The sequence below is a fragment of the Cydia amplana genome, chromosome 5 (assembly GCF_948474715.1).
Source record: "Cydia amplana chromosome 5, ilCydAmpl1.1, whole genome shotgun sequence".
Taxonomy (NCBI): domain Eukaryota; kingdom Metazoa; phylum Arthropoda; class Insecta; order Lepidoptera; family Tortricidae; genus Cydia; species Cydia amplana.
The window spans coordinates 6776237-6795630 of record NC_086073.1 but is presented as its reverse complement, the minus strand read 5'-3'; the positions used below and the strand labels follow the sequence as shown (position 1 = coordinate 6795630).

Here is a 19394-nt window from a genome sequence, read left to right as displayed (position 1 = left end):
AAAAAATCACATTGTATGGGAACCCAACTGTAATAGGGTCCCGTTTATACCCTTTGGGTACGGAACTCTAAAAAGTGACAAAGCTCTCCAGTGGTACTTAATGGCTCCTCTACACGATGGGCCACCGCTGGGCCAATGAGTTGGCCATGCGATGGTTGGAACGCAACTACACGATGGCGACATTCAGTTGTGATCGGACCGGTTTCCAAGATGGACGTGGAAGCATTAGCCGTTGCAGCAATTTATCTATACGCCACGTACCAATATTTTCTTCAAGTAATTAAAAAAAATGGCGTAAAAGCTGCAGGAGTTTTTTGATGATACATACCTACCTACTTCCCGAAAAAAAATGAATGTTAGATTTTTTTAAAGGATTAAATAAATTAAATATCTTTTTTAATTTCATGTTACCATACAATTTTTTTTATTAGCCTATGTGTGTGTCCCACTGCTGGGCAAAGGCCTCCCCTCTCCTTTTCCAATCCTCCCTGTTCTGAGCAAGATCCCGCCAATCCCGCTGGAATGCATCCAAGTCGTCCCGCCATCTCTTTCTCGGTCTGCCTCTGCCTCGACTACACTGGGGATGCCAGCTAGTGGCTATTTTGGCCCATCTGTCAACATGCATCCGGCAGACCATACAATTTGCTTAAATTATTTTAGATCATATTATAATTTTGTTACTAGCTTACCAACATAGCTGTGCAAATTGTGCAGTGTAGGTACTTACTATGTGTAGTTCGATATGTATCTAATATTCATTTATTTAACTATTAGTATGTATTGTTATATTTATTTATTTAAATTGTAAATGTACTGTCTGCGTTAATTTCCTATTCCTTCATTACTTCCATAACGAGGCCACGTACTCGTCATTTTTAATAAAAATAACCGTAAATTGATACTGAGCGCAAACGTCCACACTCGACGAGCGCGCACTGTGGATTGGGCCACGTGTAGATGCGTACCGCCATCGCTGGCCCACTCCCTTTGATGTGTGCCGAAAAACCGACACCGCGGCCATCCCATCGCCATTCGCCGCGCCATAAGCCAACCGACACCACTACCCTCTCTACACGTTGGCCCATCATATTGGACCACTAGATTGGGCCAACGTGTAGAGGAACCATAAGAACAAAAGAAAATAATTTGATTTCTTTCCGAACATGATTGTATTTTCATATTTTGGTAATCACATCAACATGGAATCTATATATATCTACACGTACGTTGTTTTTTGTGCGTGAAAGAACTTGAGGTCGACTATCTTTTTGGCCGCCAGTCGGACAGATGGCTAAATGTTTTTTTTTCTCAAAAGCGATTTTTTAAATAAAATTCCGTCTTACATACAATGCTTATTTATTTCTATAACAATATTCATTCATTAAAAAATTAAACATCAATTAGTTAGGCAATATATCTAATATGGCTAACACTTAAATATCTAATAAAAATCTGTTTATAAAAATCACATAGCGTTGCACTTACCTAACGAAAGTCATTAATCATTATAATAAAATAATATATTAAAAAAGAGCATTAAATGCACCTGCGTTTAAAGGTACGCAATTCTGTTGAGGTAGCTGGTCGATTGATACTGTCAACGAGTTAAAATACGTAACGACATCATATAAAATTATTATAAATGAAACAAATCGTATCAAAAAATCAACTTTCTACTTTGGAGTAAGTATAACTCATTAGTTACCTGGATTAGGATAAATCCCAGAAACTGTTTCCTGTGTATTGTTTACACTAATCTAAACAACCTCGGAGCGTCTACGAAGTCAAAAATCAGTCCTTGTGGTGCCCGTGTCTGAAAACAAATAATAAAGGATAATAACATAGTAGGTACCTACTTCTAAAAGTGACAACACCCAGCACCCTTTCAACGCCACGGAGGTACTCATCATTGTTATAGATAGCGTTAAAGGGTGTAGCAGGATAAGCCTTCAAAAATTGCCCCCAAAGCTTTGAGTTCAAAACTACTACCAGTTGATGCCCCGTCAAATGAAAATAATCCACACCAATTTTTAACCCTCTACTGCCGCCTGGAACCCCGTGACATTCATTTAACCCTAAAAAGTTTTTATTTTTTTTCTCAAAAAGTATAAAACGGACAATTATGAAATTTTTCATAAATGTTGATGTCATCTATACAAACTAGATATGAGCGCCGATAGGCATTTAGCCGGCGGCGGCGCGCCGGTCAAAATTGGTCGGCGGCGGCGGCGAATCGGCGGCGTGGCCTTGAAACACCTTCGATTAATGAAAAAAAAAAAATTCAAACCAAAATTTTACCGAAAAAACATGTTTTTGCTGTAAGAAAGTTATAAAATAAATGCTTTTTCTTTTTTCAAGGATAATTTATTGAGTAATGATACGAAAAAAGTTTTATATCGTATAAACTGTGGATAGGCGGTATCGCGCTGCATCAAAGGCGGTCTTAATCTTGGCGAGGTTCAGGCCGGAAGATCTTAGCGAGGCCCTTATCTTTTGTGGTAAGTTAAAAATTGCGGATATACTGTATCAGGGAACGTCTTGTCGACAGTTCAGATATATTAAATAAATTACCTAAGGAATTAGTACACATTTTAGAAAATAGAAAATCATCGTAACTCAATAAAATTCTAAAGGAATATTTCACAAATGATAATGCTCTGGCAAATATACTGGCAAACAAACTAAAATAAACCCATTAGTTAAATTAAGAAAAGTAGATATTTACATTTCGAATTACTCAATGTATTATTAGGTAACATCAAAACGCGAGTTTTAGTGACCGCGCACATAATCTCATACTAGAGATTTTGCACACAAATGTATGTAGATTTAAGTACTTTTTTAGCGAAATAAATAGATTTAAATTTTAATTTTTTTTTTTAATAAAATCGAGCTCCGTCATTAACCAACATCGACCCAACAAAACCGATTTATGTCAAAAAGTGAGGCCCAAGGCCGAGCTCCATGTAACACCGAAGACTTGATTTCGACGCCTCCCAATGCGAGGCCAGAGGATAAGCTGCAGGTAAGCATACAGCTAAGAATCGAACGCCAACAGCGCGCTTCTGTGCGAGGCGGAGCTACAAGAGAGCAGAGCGAGGGCGAAGGCTAATAAAGACCGAAGCCATAGTGTTAAAGATCTGGAGCTTTCCTGCGGGCGCATTCGTGCGACGCCAAAGGCCGAGCTGCAATGGAGCTAAGATCAGACAAGGACCAATGCTCAAGAGTTTTAAAAGAGGCCGAAAGCTGAGCTCCAAACAGGGCCAAAAACTTACAGGTTCAGATAGTGGCTTACTTCCATGCAAGCGATGCAAGGCCAAAGATTGAGCTGCGAGAGAGCAAAGCTTGAAATTTGATCAGTGGCCAAGTTTAAATAAGACCCGATTCCGACGCCCTTCCGCGCGAAGCCAACGGCTGGACATTTGGACGTGGAAACCATTAATATCTCAAAATTAACCCCTTTTTATACCTTTTAAAGACGATTAATCATGCTTGCAATGGTTAAATTCGCGGTAAATGACGGATGGTTAACAGTTGGCAAAATTAGTTATGCATTGGGTCGATACTCCAAAGATTCGAGTCTCACGTTAGCCAGAGTTGATTTGATCACAGGTAATTTTTTCATTGTGATTGACATATCTAGTGTATATACAATCTATAAATTGTAATGTACGTTCCACAATAAAAATGGAAGGAAATCAGTATGTTTATTACGAGCATATTGATGTTTAAATTGATATTAAAAAAATCGTTTCCCCAAGACTAGTAGCGCGGTTACTAGACAAATAAATTTGCATTTACCTTCGATATTTTTGAATTATATGGGCCTAAAATACCTTTTGAATGCCTATAAACTATTCGAAGTGGCGCCGTTATAGATCTAAACTCGATTTAAGATATATTATCTGGTTCCTAAACCTCTGAAAGTAGTAGTAACTACCAAGGTCACGCCGATGCCACGCCGATAGGGCAGCGTCGGCGGCGGCGGCGCGAAAATTTCGTCGGCGGCGGCGGCGCGCCGGCGCGGCGCTCATATCTAATACAAACTATCAAAAAAAAAACTAACTCTCTACTTACTTATTTTCCTAGAAAAAAACCTAAATAAAAAAATAAAACACCCTGTATATCAGTTCAAGCTCGTCGTACTATCACCATTTTTGTACTAATTATTAACCAACTACCTATCTACATAATATATAAGTTTCATGTAAATAACAAAGGTGGAACAGTGTGAAAATATAAGTATTGTTCAGTACGTACCATGTATGTAACACGCTTACCAAACGTTGACGACACTAGTAAAAGATATCGGCCCGCCAACCGGGAAGCCATCCGTAATCATTTTTTTTTTGTTAATTACGAAAAAAATATTTGAAAATCGAACACGGCCAGCATCACGGCCGAGGGCCATTTTTTTTAATTTATTTCGCTTGCAGGACTCAAGAACTTACATAAAATGCTAAGTAACTCAATTACGTAGTACCTTTTTACAAAACAATAAAGTAAAATAAACAGAAACACTTGTTCGAATAAGTATTAATGAGTTTCATTTGTCCTCCATTTCAAATTAACAAAAAAAAAATGATTACGGATGGCTTCCCGGTTGGCGGGCCGATATCTTTTACTAGTGTCGTCAACGTTTGGTAAGCGTGTTACATACATGGTACGTACTGAACAATACTTATATTTTCACACTGTTCCACCTTTGTTATTTACATGAAACTTATATATTATGTAGATAGGTAGTTGGTTAATAATTAGTACAAAAATGGTGATAGTACGACGAGCTTGAACTGATATACAGGGTGTTTTATTTTTTTATTTAGGTTTTTTTCTAGGAAAATAAGTAAGTAGAGAGTTAGTTTTTTTTTTGATAGTTTGTATAGATGACATCAACATTTATGAAAAATTTCATAATTGTCCGTTTTATACTTTTTGAGAAAAAAAATAAAAACTTTTTAGGGTTAAATGAATGTCACGGGGTTCCAGGCGGCAGTAGAGGGTTAAAAATTGGTGTGGATTATTTTCATTTGACGGGGCATCAACTGGTAGTAGTTTTGAACTCAAAGCTTTGGGGGCAATTTTTGAAGGCTTATCCTGCTACACCCTTTGAATTATAGTTACATACATACATACATTTTAGTTATTTGCGTAGGGCAGCCATTCTCAAAGTGTGTTCCGCGGAACCCTAGGGTTCCGTCAAAAAAAGATTGAGAACCGCTGGCGTAGGGAAACAAGCAGTGGCGTAGCTAGGCGTGGGCGAAGTGGGCCGTCGCCCACGGCCTCGCGCGAGGCCCCTTCAGGCACAGTGAAAGAAAAGGGCCTCGCATATGCGATTTCGCACACGGCTACGCTACGCCACTGGAAACAAGCGCGGATCCAGCTTTATAGTCAGAGGGTTTCGCATGTTCAAATTCTACATATGAGTTAGACTTGCCTGCCCACTTTCATACATAGGCACAGTAGTAGATTTAAAGAATAATAATAGTACATTACGATACAAGTGCGAAAAGTAGGAACTCGTGTCGATTTAAAACACTCCCTTCGGTCGTGTTTCAATTTATCGCCACTGGTTGTGAGTTACCTTTTCGCACGTGTATTTTACAGTACATAATGGCCCTTTATATTTTCCACATAGGCACGTATTGTGCTAATTACTGCACTAGGGCGGTAAAGTAGCACCATGTGTACAAGTCAAGTTTTTATTAGGCATATTCTCAACCTTATGTGAACGCTCACAATATTGCGCCCGCATGCGGAATACGCGGTGTTCTGTGGAGATTGTAGCTGGTCTCTATTTACTAGACTTTGATAATAGTACCTATTGTAAAACAACATTGATGTAAGTACAAAGGGAATGTTAGACTTGACGTTACCATTACCTGGTATGTGTTGGCCGCGGTGCGCGCGAGCCGCAGGCGCAGCGGCCCCGCCGGGCGCCGCGGCGCCGCCAGCGCCGTCAAAATGGCCGTGTTCTGCGCTATCTGCGCACACCCGCGCAAGTCCACAGACTGGAAGTAAGAGACAACACGTAAGATAACGAATCTTAAAAGCTAAACACATATACATATTAACTCACATTTGTAGACGGGTCTAACGCGAAATTTATTCACATACCTTTATTTACCGACGTTTTGACACAGGTTTCACTGGTCATGGTCGCGGCTAACTGATGTCCCAGCAAAATGTCAAAACAGATATTTGTTCAACTACCCGACGAAAAGTGTATGAAAAAGTTTGGGGTAGACATCACATTTTCAAACCACCCACTACACATAATGTTAATTATCTCTAGAGTTATGTCTCTGTTTTGACATTTTGCTGGGACATCAGTTAGCCGCGACCATGACCAGTGAAACTTGTGTCGAAACGTCGGTAAATAAAGGTATGTGAATAAATTTCGCGTTAGACCCGTCTATAAATGTGAGTTAATATGTGTTCAAAACGCGAAAGTTTTAAATATTAAACACATATATATGCGAACCCAGGACCTCCTGCTTCGTAGACAGCTGACATTACTGTTACCCCAAGCTTCGGGCAGACAGTTACCATGGCATCCAGGGTCGCATCAGTCACGACCAAACGTGTCTATTTCAGGAAAGCGTGGTTTGATCGAAAAAGGGCTGTAACACCTCTGTTATCTCAATTTTGGGGCAGGCGGCAATAGCGGTCACCGTGGCGTCGGTGACGTCCAAACCAGAGATGCTGCGGATGCAGATTTTTTGACATCCATGGATGCGGATGCGGATATTTAAAGGCGCACATCCGCGGATGCGGATGTCAAGATTAGTTACTTAGAAAAAGCCAAATATTACATTTTTTGTATTTTTTTTATAAAAAAAAAAGTATCGTTTAGTATTTGCGCAAGAATATAGGTGCGTTATATTTAATAAACAGTAACAGTAATCTAGACGATTTCGTTATAGGTAATGACAAAATTACCTAGCACTTACGCCGCCGCTAAGACGTTCCTGTACGGACTTGTTCCACATCCCCATCCGCATAAGCTCCGCATCGATTTTATGCGGATGCAGATGCGGATGTTGAAAATAATGCGGAAGTTCCGCGGTTGCGGATGCGGATGTTCGCAACATCCCTGGTCCAAACGTGTCTCGTTTAGGACTTTCAGGAGAGCGTGGTTTAGTGGATGTAGTTGTAGGGTCATAATAGTGGTATATTACCTCGAGCTTGGGGCAGGCGGCCGCTATGTCGGCCACCGTGGCGTCGGTGACGTCCCCGTTGCCGGCGAGGCCGAGGTGCTCGAGGGCGGGCGCGGCGCGGCACAGCGCGAGTATGCCCGCCGCGGTCACCGTAGCGCGGTCCAGCCGGTACCCGGAAGCTGCGACAATAGGGATGATGACACATGTTGAATTTTATAACAAAATCTAGTAAAATAGATAGCAAATTATGAGCAATTTATCACAATATTGTAGATATTAAAAAATATATGGAAATAATATAAAAATACAGCACCTGAAAATTTAAGTTTTTTTTTAACTTCCAAGAGCGAAATAAGTTAAGGATACCATTCGATTCCTTACATTTTATCCAAAAATATTTGTAAGTATAGCAACTATATCTGTCGGACTTTGACTATAATTTCTGACTTATGTGTTGCTTTAATGCAATGGGTCCCATATAGACATTTGATCCGGAAAACAAACCCGATCGATTGATACCATAAATGAAAATTAGTCATGTAGCCTCCTATTGTTTATGTGTAACAATTTGACTACCACGCGCAGCTACAGCCTTGCAACTTTCGTGCATTCCGACAAGGTTCACAAGAACGCGCCGCACAACGATAGGCGTGGCGTTCAAAGTGTTAATATTTAACTCCCATCTTGTATTTCACCATCCGGTTTTTTTTTATTAGAAATAGGTAAGCATTTGACCACAATCTCACCTGATTGTAAGTGCCGATGCAGTCTAGGATGGTTTAAACTCAATGTTAATTTCCATAAATAAAGCCTATTCTGATCAGGTTAAATGAGTTTAAATACTTACATACATAGTGAAAATGAATCGATCATTGTTAAAGCGTATCACACAGAGACGATGTCATGCTCGTACTGCGGAAAATGCATCAATGTGATAAACGGATAAATGCTTTAATCGTCTAATAATAGGTGAGTTATACAGTGTTGTACCTACTTAGTACAAAGTGCACAACAAATAAAGATTTCTGTTTACTTTTTGTCTCGATGTCCAAAGTTTGCAGCCCCGGGCATCCTCGCGCCACGGCCTCCAGCCATTCGTCGCTCACGTTATCGTTCCAACACAGACTGAGGTGCTTCAAACGGCCGAGCCGACCGAGGGACTCCGCAAATACCTTTCCCGAGTCCGTATACGGATAGCAATTCAAAAATAAATATTCCAAATCAGACATTTTGTCCAACAACGGGGGTAAACATTGTAGTAACTCAAAAGAGTTGTTGCTTAGGTCTAACGTCGTAAGCTTGGTTAGGTGGTTAGCGACGGCGCGGTCCAAGTACTCCAACTCGCAACCGACTAGGCGAAGGGATTTTAAGTTATTCTCCTTCTTCTGGCTCAGACAGGACAAGCAATCTCCTTCCACTGATGAACCACGGGTGACTATTAGTTCTTCGATGGAGTCGCTCTTAAGAAACTCGCTGACATATTCATCGTTTACCTGAAATAAATATCTGTAATATTGTACTACGAAACCGAGAGTCTATAATATTTGTGATAGTTTAATATTGCGATTTATATAAAACTACACTTACGATCTTGCAATCGATGAACATGACACGTTTCAACTGCAACTCCTGCAAGCATTGCCGGACCTCCTCGGTAAACGACAGCGGTTCACACTATTGACCGAATAAAACAAATATGTGTTCATTAAACAATTATAAAGAAACAAGTCAAGTGCGAGTTCGTTTGACTCGCACCGTGTACTTATACTTTGATACATATAATATACTTTCTGACGCACATATTTGACGATTTTTGACCCCCCTCCTAAAATCATCCAAAAATCATGCTTCGAATCAGGGATGTTGCGAACATCCGCAACCGCGTAACTTCCGCATTATTTTCAACATCCGCATCTGCATCCGCATAAAATCGATGCGGAGCTTATGCGGATGCGGATGTCGAACAAGTCGGTACAGGAACGTCTTAGCGGCGGCGTAAGTGCTAGGTAATTTCGTTATTACCTTAACGAAATCGTCTAGATCCAGAAAAGTCGGCGAAGTTACTGTTTATTAAATATAACGCACCTATATTCTTGCTCAAATACTAAACGTTTCGTTTTTTTTATTATAAAAAATACTAAAAATGTAATATTTGACGTTTTCTAAGTACCTAATCTTGACATCCGCAACCGCATCCGCATCCGCGGATGTGAGCCATTAAATATCCGCATCCGCATCCGGGGATGTCAAAAAATTAGCATCCGCAACATCCCTGCTTAGTAAGCAGTTGAGAACTCTAACTAAGCTTACCTACTTCTCTATGCTTTTGAGTGTAGGTATCTATAACATAACGTACCTACAATTATAAATTATCATAAGCAACTAAGTGTCTATTACAATACCTGTCGTGTTCCATTCCGTAAAAATACCTCGTGGGTGGAATGTTCTTGCATTGCAACTACCTACAAATAATTTCATATATAATTGATTATTTCTTTATTTCTCTTCAAACTTAAGTTAGGTTATTTTATAATATGGATTTAAAAATAAAATATAAAGACACGTACAAAAACAATACAAAATACTTAAAAAAAAAAGTTAACCCAGTGTGCCGCCAGTAGCGGGGCAATTGATTATTATTATTATTATTAATACCAAAACGTACATAACATGTTCAGCGATGTTTGAAAACTTAGATAAGTATTTATAGGCAAATATTTGGAATATTTTATTTTTAGCGCTTTTTGTTAATTCCTTAATAAAAATTAAAATCTTTTAAACTGGTACCATAATTCGTTTTAACAATTCGAATACCTTATTGCAAAAAGATAAGGTCCACCAGTAATCCGTTGAAACATTATTTTATAAGTTTCGGCGCGGCCAAAGGGTTCGGCAGTTTTTTGGCCGAAACAGAGTCTTCGGCCGATGCGTGCCGAAACCGAAATTAAGAAAGACACTATAAATCTTTATACCAAATTTAGAGGTACCTACAGAGCATTTTCGACTTTGTCACATTCTACAATTAGGTACAGTACATACCGTCAGTTCTTTTAAATTAGGACAATTCTGGGTGATTGTTTTCAAGCTGTTCTCGTTAAGGCAATCCAATATAATCTTGACGATTCCTGGGCCCAACTCCATGATTTTAGTTTGAAAATTTCGCAAACCTCCAACACATGTGTCAAATGGCGTGGAGCGACTACCACGCACGTCATTGGTGCTTACTAAGCCGAGGAGACGTGGCACAAAATGTAACCTAGGCAAATAGTAGTGTTCGAAGCAATAATGTGAACCTGAAATAGATAAACAAACACAAATTAGTCAAAACAAAGGAAGGTTTGGTAGAGGTCTGCCAGTGTTGCTCTAGTTAGTATTAAATTCTATATATTTTGCTTTGCTCTAACAAGGCATTTTCTGGATGCAGAGATGGAGGTGGTGCTTATTACTTTCATTTGTTACTAAAACTTTTTGGCACTTGTAATAACTGGGAATTATCTTCATATTATGATATTTAATAACGCCACTGACATCACTGGGATAGTTTTACTTCTATAGCAGATGTAAAAAAACTAAGATATATGTATAGGTATAATTTTTTTTAGAATTAAGGAAAAACAAGACAAAATTAAATTATTAATAAAAATTAAAGTGGTGAAAGAACCTTCCAAATACTCCAAAATTGCATTACGCCACTTCCTGCTAACTGTTATTGTGCCCAAAATGTCATCAGTACTCAATTTATCCAATATAATGCTCAGGACATCTCTGTTCAGAAATTCCAATATGGTTGGCTCATCTGCACATATTTCAATCTGTAAAAATAAGCTTGAATTAATGATGAAGTTGTGAATGTAAATGGATCACCTGTCACCTCATTTGGAAATTCTATACAAGTTTACCCAAGAACACTAATAAGAGCAACTCTTGAGTATATTTGAAGTCCAGGGAAAAATGATAAAAGTTCATTTATTATAATTTTTGTTTGGTTGCTGTATAGAGTTCTTGTGGTAGTGGATATTCAGAAAATAGGTTATTTTAAAACCTTTACTTATCTTAAAATTTAAGGTATGTACAATTGTACAGTAGGGTAAATCGTCAAATACTACTGGCATCTTCAATTACAATGACTCTTTAATAACTGGTCACCTTATACTAAAAATGAATTCTGTATATAGTTGAACAAAATCCATTTTTAGTATAAGGTGGCCAGTAATTGATGACTTACCCTATGTGCTAGTCTAGTATTAGCTATAGCAATTATAAAATATTATATCATAAAATTATCTGTAATATTTTTTTTCTTAAATTTCACATGCAATATATGGTCATCCATGATCTACTAATCTAATAGATACATGGTTAGGATGATGATTTTATTCTCTGAATGAAAATTTTTGTGGGTTAATTTAGTTAGTTAATCAAGATTACACTACTGTTAATACATGTTGATTTTATTTTTCCTTTTTTATTGTGGAAAGTTTCTACATTCAATTTGAACAAATGATCCATACAGATGATACCTTTATTTGATTGTCATGAATGATAATGAATATGAGTATAATGCCAATAAAGTCTTACATTATCATTTCTCTCCACTTCATCATTATCATCATCATCAATGCGGGCTCTTTTAGCAGCAGGCTCATTACTTATATTACACATGAAATAAAAAAACAACATTAAAATGATAAACTTGATTTATAAATGATGCAAACAATAAAAACAGTAAGGAGGGCTTCATACTAAGAGGTACTGATAACTGCCTACAATCCCTATCCTATACCTAGCAAATTAAATTTCAATTAGGGGGTGAGAGGCTGGGAGGGAGGGAGGGTCAGAGGGGTAGAGGACTATCTCCTAAACTATAGGGTAGTCGTCTCCCCCCCCCCCTCCTTTTCCCCAAAGCCCCCTCAAATCAACGGTCTGTAATGTAAATTTTAGCCCGCTAACGGAGCGGCAGCTGACGTTCACGAAACTTCATGATTCATCTCCCATAAATAAAGATAGTCTAAGTTTTTTTGAACTTAGTTAAGCATAGGAATTGTACTTAGCTGATGGCAGCCCTATTAAGGCTTAGTTTTTTTTTAATAATTAAGAAATACATCCCGATACAAACTGTCTTAATTATATAGAACTACTACATTATTAAACATTATTTCTTAAAAGGTTGACTTACCCGATCGGCGGTGATTCAGACATTTTAGGGTTTTCCCCGAACCGTACTAGATACGCAGGCGCAACTTCTATAAACCCATGGACTAAACCACGGAAATTTGTATACGTAAATTACAAAACCTTAAATCTTAGTGGATGGTAGCCAATCCATCGCCTATCTTCTGCGTCTTCAGTTACTAATTTTAAACTTGATAACAAATTAATTATTTTAATTAGCGAGGGACTTCTCCAGCTACAATACGATGCACGAAATACATGAAAAGTTGTATTGTAAACCACAAACTACTAACAAGATACGTTGTAAACCGAACACCGAACCGTCACATAAACAAAAATAAGCACGGCAAATGTCAAAATCGAAGAATGCCGCCGTGCTGCGTTTGACAGCTCTCAGCCGTATTTTCATGACTTTTTTCCATTACGATTTAGTAAAGAAACGGTTAAATCTTGATCTCGAACAGTAACCATAGAGAGTAGTTTCCAGTTTTTTTTTTCTATTCTAGTCATAGAAGGTAGAATCTTATAGAAGTGGTATGAGTGCCTCCGTGAGGGACAAAACATCCAATGCGACACTATGATTGGTCGAATTTATTTGTTGCCCACCGTAATCCCATCATTACCCATACTAATTTACGGTGGGGAATTAAAAAAAATGTGAGACTGTGACAAGGACAAACAATATTGGCGGTTTCGCTGCTACTCCTACTGAAAGATACATAAGACTATCCCGTTCGGTCATTTCCCCCCACCCCTCATGCTCGATCCAGGTAAAATACTAGATTCATGATTCTAGTCTTTTCTTGTCTATACTCGTAAGTCGTATTACTCGTTTGATGGCTGCGAAATCAACAATTTCTATTTTCCTTCTTTGTTTGTAAATTTATATAAAAATTGCTAAGTGTTGATTATTTCGTGTAAATAACTTAAAATAAAATTACCAGTGATATTTTACGACGATGTCTTCTATGGATTATGATCTCTAGCACAAAATAGTGTTTGTTCAGTTTTTGTAGGACAAGTGAAGTGAAGTGGACGCGATCTTGGCCCAACTCATAACAAGCTAAAAATACTTTTGCTTCGTTATATAGCGATTTGTAAACTAAACTTTCTTTTCTTATTTGTGATGTACCCGCATTCCATCAGCGCTGAAGAAGACCAGAAGACGAATCTGATTCCGAGTGTGAAGCTTCTTCATTCCAAAAGAAAAGGAATATTCATACACCCGTCGGCTATGTACAGAAGTAGTGCACCCAGCTGCACGAATAATTTTACAGTTTCAATAGCAAGAAGTTTGTGTGGGTAAAGTCTTATTGCGTACTAAATAGAGAAACTGAAAAAATGAAACTCTTGGAGAGTGGTCGTCTGGAGGCCCTGAGCAGCGCCCTGTCAATCCTGAACGGTGATAGCGCTGTTCAGAGCCGCGTAGAGAGCTACAGTTGCAAGATGGCTGGAACCGAGAAAGCCTTCTACAAACGATTCACTGCTGATGGAGAGACCTCCCGTGACCTGCAAGCCCTGTCTCCACCTGAAGGGGTCATGTATAGGTATCTCTTCTGAATTATGTGTTTAAAAAGGAAATGCTTGAGGTTGACATGAATTGGTATTGCAATACACTCAAAAGGCAATGAAAACAGGTACACTTTCTATTGAATTATCTATACAATGTGACCTATTCCCATTACTCTTGAGAGTATTCAATATAAATAATACAAACTATTTTAATGCTATCTCATATAATCATCTTGCCTACTCTGTATTAAAACCAAACAAGTGTGAAACGTAAATGTTATTAGTGGTTGTGTTGTGTTAATGAGCCTTATCATAATGCTATCTGTTTGTATTTAAACAGAAGTTTCTTGAACCTGTTATGAGTAAAATTAAATTGATTGTTGTTTTTATGATATTCTAGAATAATCACAGAAATAGAAAACATGGTGAAGTTTCTCTAACTTAGGTTTTTAAATAGTAATATTGTATGTATGTATTGTATAGTATTGTAATTCTTAATAGTTATAATATACCATTTACCACAGATGTAGCGTGTACCATGCTAAGAACCTACTGTTTAACTGTTACAATAAATTATTTAAAAAATATCGCAAACAAAATATAAATTATTAATTAAATTAACAGAAAATATCATAAGAATGAAAAAAAAACATGTACTTTTTATTTTTTAAGCTTTCTAAATTATTTATAATAGAGCAAAATGTAATCTACTTATCTCTGAATTGACACTTACTTCTTGAATTTTATACTAATAAATTTATACGAATAATCCAAGATGCACATATAATTAAATAAACACTAGATTTATTTTAGTCTAGTTGGTGTGCTACACAGAGTATAAATGTGAGATAATTAAATTGAGTGTTCTGTAATGTTGCAGTCGGAGCTTGTCTGGGGATGAGGATGGTGTGCTGTGCGACACCATCTCACGGAAGACACTCTTCTATTTAATTGCAACACTGAATTCTGCCTTTCCAGATTATGATTTTTCAATGGCAAAGGTAACTAGCAATTTGATAATTATATCTAGGGTATAGTTGAAATTTTCTAAAGAGATTTTATGGGCTCAAACCATAATCTGTTAAACAAAAGCCTATGTTTCATTTATGTTGAGCGGTCAGCTCCCATCCATCTTCGGCACATACTAAAGCACCAATGTCGTTTAAAAAGCTACTGTATTGTGAAAGTATTAAGTTTTAAATTTAAGTAACAGCTGGGGTGATGTAGAACAAGCAGCTGATTCACCTTCAGGTAAAAGTTTTTAAAAAGAACAAATCCTGTGACCTGTTACATGAATATGAACCATATAAATAGGATGATAAAATTTCTTTTAAAACGGGCTTGTTCCCATTCACTTATGATGGAGTCAGTAGCAGTAATATAACCTCTGCATAAAATAAACAATTCCTTTTGTTTAAAAGATTAGGGATTAGAATTTTAGATAAATGTATTCTTCGAGTTGTAAATAAGAGAATGTTTGCTATCAACAGAGCAGTGAATTCAGTGCGGAGCCGTCACTGAGCTGGGTGCAGGCGGCGGTGGACGGCGCGCTGTCGCCGGTGGGCGGCGCGCGCTGGCGCGGGCTGCGCGCGGCGCTGTGGGCCGCCGTCGACGAGGAGGTGGCGCTGCCCGAGTGCCGCATCTACAGCTACAGCCCCGACCTGGCCAGCGACCCTTTCGGCGAGCCCGGCTGCCTCTGGGTCTTCAACTACTTCTTCTACAACAAGAAGCTTAAACGGATTGTTTTTTTCACATGCAGAGCTATGAGGTTTGTGAATTGTATGATAACATTTTTACTATTCACTTTTTTAGTAGTTAGTAGACCTAGAGGGAGCAAAATTCATAGTACCTATACTAGGGCTTCCAATACCGGGATCCCGGGATCCCGTGTTTTTTTGGTCATTTTTCAATACCGGTATTTTTAAATGCAATACCGGGATCCCGGTATTATTAAAAACATGCGAAATGTACAGAATAAACGCTCTATATCCATTAAAATGATCCAATTCGGCTGCATTAACAAGCCCAACACACGTCAGTAGCATCAAACTAGTAGTTATCTCACTTTCATTTCATAATTTGTACTACCTATCTGAGTAGATCAGCGTGAGATAAATATCTCACGATTAATATTTCTGGAAATCATGGTAGTGATATGGATATGAACATAAGTACGAATAGGGCAACGAACTGTAGTAACAGTTTTAAATTCACTGTATGAGCTTCTTTCTGTATAAAACCTGACTATGTATTTTAACCATATTTGCTAAAATTGGAGATATGAAACATTTCAAGCCTAACAAAAATATTTACTACCGACCACTATGTACCTACACCAATAAGCAGATCAGCATTTTTCCATATATTCTACTTAAATAAAGCAACAAAGTTCATAAAATAAGTCGTTTCAACGTTTTTCTGATTTATCAAAACATGTGTTTTATAAAGTTCACAAGCAACGGCATTGTATTATTCTGTATATTTCATTGCCACCCATTGTACTGACTAAAATAAATATGTAAGTGATGTAAGGTGTTATTATTATAAGGTACATTAAATGAGTTATAACTTATAATTATAACATTTATAAAGTGGAACTGGAAATCCGTAGCAGGCACTTATCACTTAAGTGTCTGGTGACTGTGACTAGCCGCCTTTACAATCAGCAAAATGCAAAATGTACCTAATCATTGCAGATAGCCACAATATTTGATTGTATATTGTCCTTTAGGCTATTAAAACTTATGTGGTGTAATATTTAGCCTTTTAAATTCCCAATTTTTAATAAAACCTCGATGTCATAATAAATACCGGGATCCCGGGATCCCGGTATTGATGAAGATAGTTTCAGTATTAATACCGGTATTCCGCGAGGCCCGGTATTTGGAAGCCCTAACCTATACCTGTTAGGGAAAATTTAATTTTCACCTCAGCAGCTCGAACAAGGGTACTTTGCTACTTAAAAACAGTGAGCAAAATCGCATTTTGCTCACTGTTTTTAAGTAGCAAAGTACCCTTGTTCGAGCTGCTGAGGTGAAAATTAAATTGTTGGTATATCTTAAGAAAACATGAGTGAATAGAGGTAAGTGATGAAGAAGGAATACATTTTTCGGGTTCTCTAATATGTTCTCACTGCTGAGGTGAAAAGTTTTGTGAATCAAAGTTATTTACATCTCGTGCGCTTTTGAGTTCCTTACTACGCTCAAGATTCTAAATTATATCGTAACGGGCTTGATTTGACTTTCACAAAAAGTCAACACAATTTCACAAAGTTACTCGAGAAATTGGTCACCAGAAGTAGATAACCATTATGAATACAAATAATAATGCTGTTTACTAATACAATTTTCTTTCACAGCCCAGTCTGCGCGGTCGACTCTGGCGTTGATTTTGCTATGGACGAAGATGAGGAGTATAATTAAATTATGTTTTTCAAAGTCGTTCAATGTTAATTTTAAGTAAGATGTGCACCTCTTATATAACTTCTACTTTAATGATTAAGAATAATTATTTGTTAACATTACACTTAATTTTATCAACACATGGGCAATTATTTTTGCAGTGGATGGGTTTTTGCACTTAAAAACGAATTGCTTATTTTACCCATAAGTTAATTGTAACAAAACATGTTGATATGACTCATAAGTTTGTTCATCATTTTGAAGTTGACTTTGAGGATTCAACGAAATACAGAACTAGTTTCGGTGTACTTTGAAGGTGGAATAATATAGTGATGGTATTTTGGAGACAAGGTTGTCGCAGTAGCTTTATTTTCCGGAATCTTCTCTTTTATCTAACTGTCAAAATTGTAATGTTTTTATAAATGTGATGTAAGATTTAATATAGCTTTATAATGTTTTTATTTTAATTATTATACTTTATCATATATATAAATCGCAAATGTTTCTGTTTGCCGGTCTTCATGCGAATGCGGTTGCCGCAGTGCGAGCGGGACATCGCTATTGACATGCATAGGGTTGTCTCACATCGAAGTGGCGTGCGGAAACCGCATCGGCGTGATAGCGCGTCACTGTTCATTTTCTTTGTAACCGCGTTTTTTCTGTCCGTGCCAAACGCTATGAACCTCGTGAGCCCTAAGATGGTATTTAGTGACACCAGGGGACCACCGTGAATATTGATATACATCGACTGTGTTTCTATCGCTCGATTAGTGCAGGAGCGATAGAGGTGAAGAATTCTCCGAATGCTCGCGGTGGCCGTCTAAATGTATATTTTGGACGTGTAAAATTAGATAGTCCAAGGATACAAAGGAAAAACTCATAGTCGAGTTTTGTAAACACGTAAATAGGTTGTGGGCTCACGTGGCTTGGATAAGTACATACTAATAACGTAAATACGTACGTTAGATTTAGAGGAAGCACATTTTTTTTACCTCACTAACATAATAACTGGGAGTGGCGCAGACACATTGACATTTCAACTAAATGTGTTCTCGAAATATTTTGAACATGTAATATCTTTGCACGGAATTACCTATCGTAGGTTTTCCACTTTAATTTTAAAATTCGATGTGTTGATGTTAGCAATGGATTTTATAAAGATTTGGACAGGGGTTATAATTTTTATTGTTATTTTCCGTGTATTTTTCGAGAAAAGCACAACATACCTCGACAGGAACAGGGATTGCTTGACTAGTATATTAAGTTATGTTCTTCCAGGATGGTGCACCACTACCTAAATTATCGTACTCTTCAAGCAATTCTTGACTTCCCAGCCGTGGCTAATACCTCTTAAGCATTGGTTTTGGTTGCCGCATTTAATAGAGTGGCATTTCTTTTTCTTCTTTTGCAATTACATTGCTTACACCTTATTTCGGTTTTCATGTTAGTCACTCGTCACTCTTTATTCAGAGAAAATTAATGAATTTTAGGAGTAATCAAATTTATTTAGGTACCTATAGTTACAGATATTTCTGGTAGGTATAGGATGTAGACTAGATTTAGGTGCGATGTGTAAAATTTAATAAAAAAGCTGAGTTAAGATCTCAAAGTTTCGTACCAAAATGTATATTTAAATGTCAAGTTCGAAACGAATAAATATATCTACCTACTATACTACAGTATAATCATTAATCAGGTTAAAAATCTCAAAATAATTAGAGACAACCAAGAATGGTGTTTTCTTTTGAGATTTTATACTTGACTGTACATTTTGGTGTTAAAAACTTATTTTGAGTTTGGGATGTGTGTGGTGCTTTAATTATAATTGATCTAATTTCTACATCTTGTACAATAAATTTCCTTATTTGTACTTTAACAACCAAGCTTCACGCCTTTAATTAGTAGATTGCTGCCAAGTACAAACTGGTTAAGAAAAATTTGCCTTAAAATTCCTTAACATATTTTTTACATGACCAATTTGAAAAAGGGCTTTTTCTTCCCTACTAGGAGGGATCAGAGTAACACTTCTGTTCTAGGACAATAATTTAACATTATTTGGACATATAAATAAATAAATAAATAAATAAATATTAGAGGACATTTTACACAAATTGGCTAAGCCCCACGGTAAGCTCTAGGCTTGTGTTGT

The 19394-nt window shown here is 37.4% G+C and overlaps 2 protein-coding genes across 2 annotated transcripts; one reads left to right on the top strand and one right to left on the bottom strand.

The window, feature by feature from the left end:
- Positions 1 to 1694: 1694 nt before the first annotated feature.
- On the bottom strand, positions 1695 to 12432 carry LOC134647981 (uncharacterized). The gene is made up of 10 exons (XM_063502401.1): positions 12337 to 12432; positions 11739 to 11808; positions 10822 to 10972; positions 10200 to 10453; positions 9563 to 9622; positions 8748 to 8834; positions 8194 to 8653; positions 7182 to 7339; positions 5883 to 6011; positions 1695 to 1813 (listed from the first exon to the last, which is right to left on the bottom strand). The coding sequence occupies exons 1-10, from the start codon at positions 12357 to 12359 to the stop codon at positions 1748 to 1750; spliced, it is 1458 nt and encodes a 485-aa protein (XP_063358471.1). The 5' UTR covers positions 12360 to 12432; the 3' UTR covers positions 1695 to 1747.
- A 732-nt stretch (positions 12433 to 13164) lies between these two features.
- LOC134647893 (repressor of RNA polymerase III transcription MAF1 homolog) lies at positions 13165 to 17487 on the top strand. Its single transcript, XM_063502255.1, has 4 exons — positions 13165 to 13879; positions 14725 to 14845; positions 15335 to 15612; positions 17203 to 17487. Exons 1-4 carry the CDS (start codon positions 13674 to 13676, stop codon positions 17264 to 17266), a joined length of 669 nt encoding a protein of 222 aa, XP_063358325.1. The 5' UTR covers positions 13165 to 13673; the 3' UTR covers positions 17267 to 17487.
- Positions 17488 to 19394: the final 1907 nt, after the last annotated feature.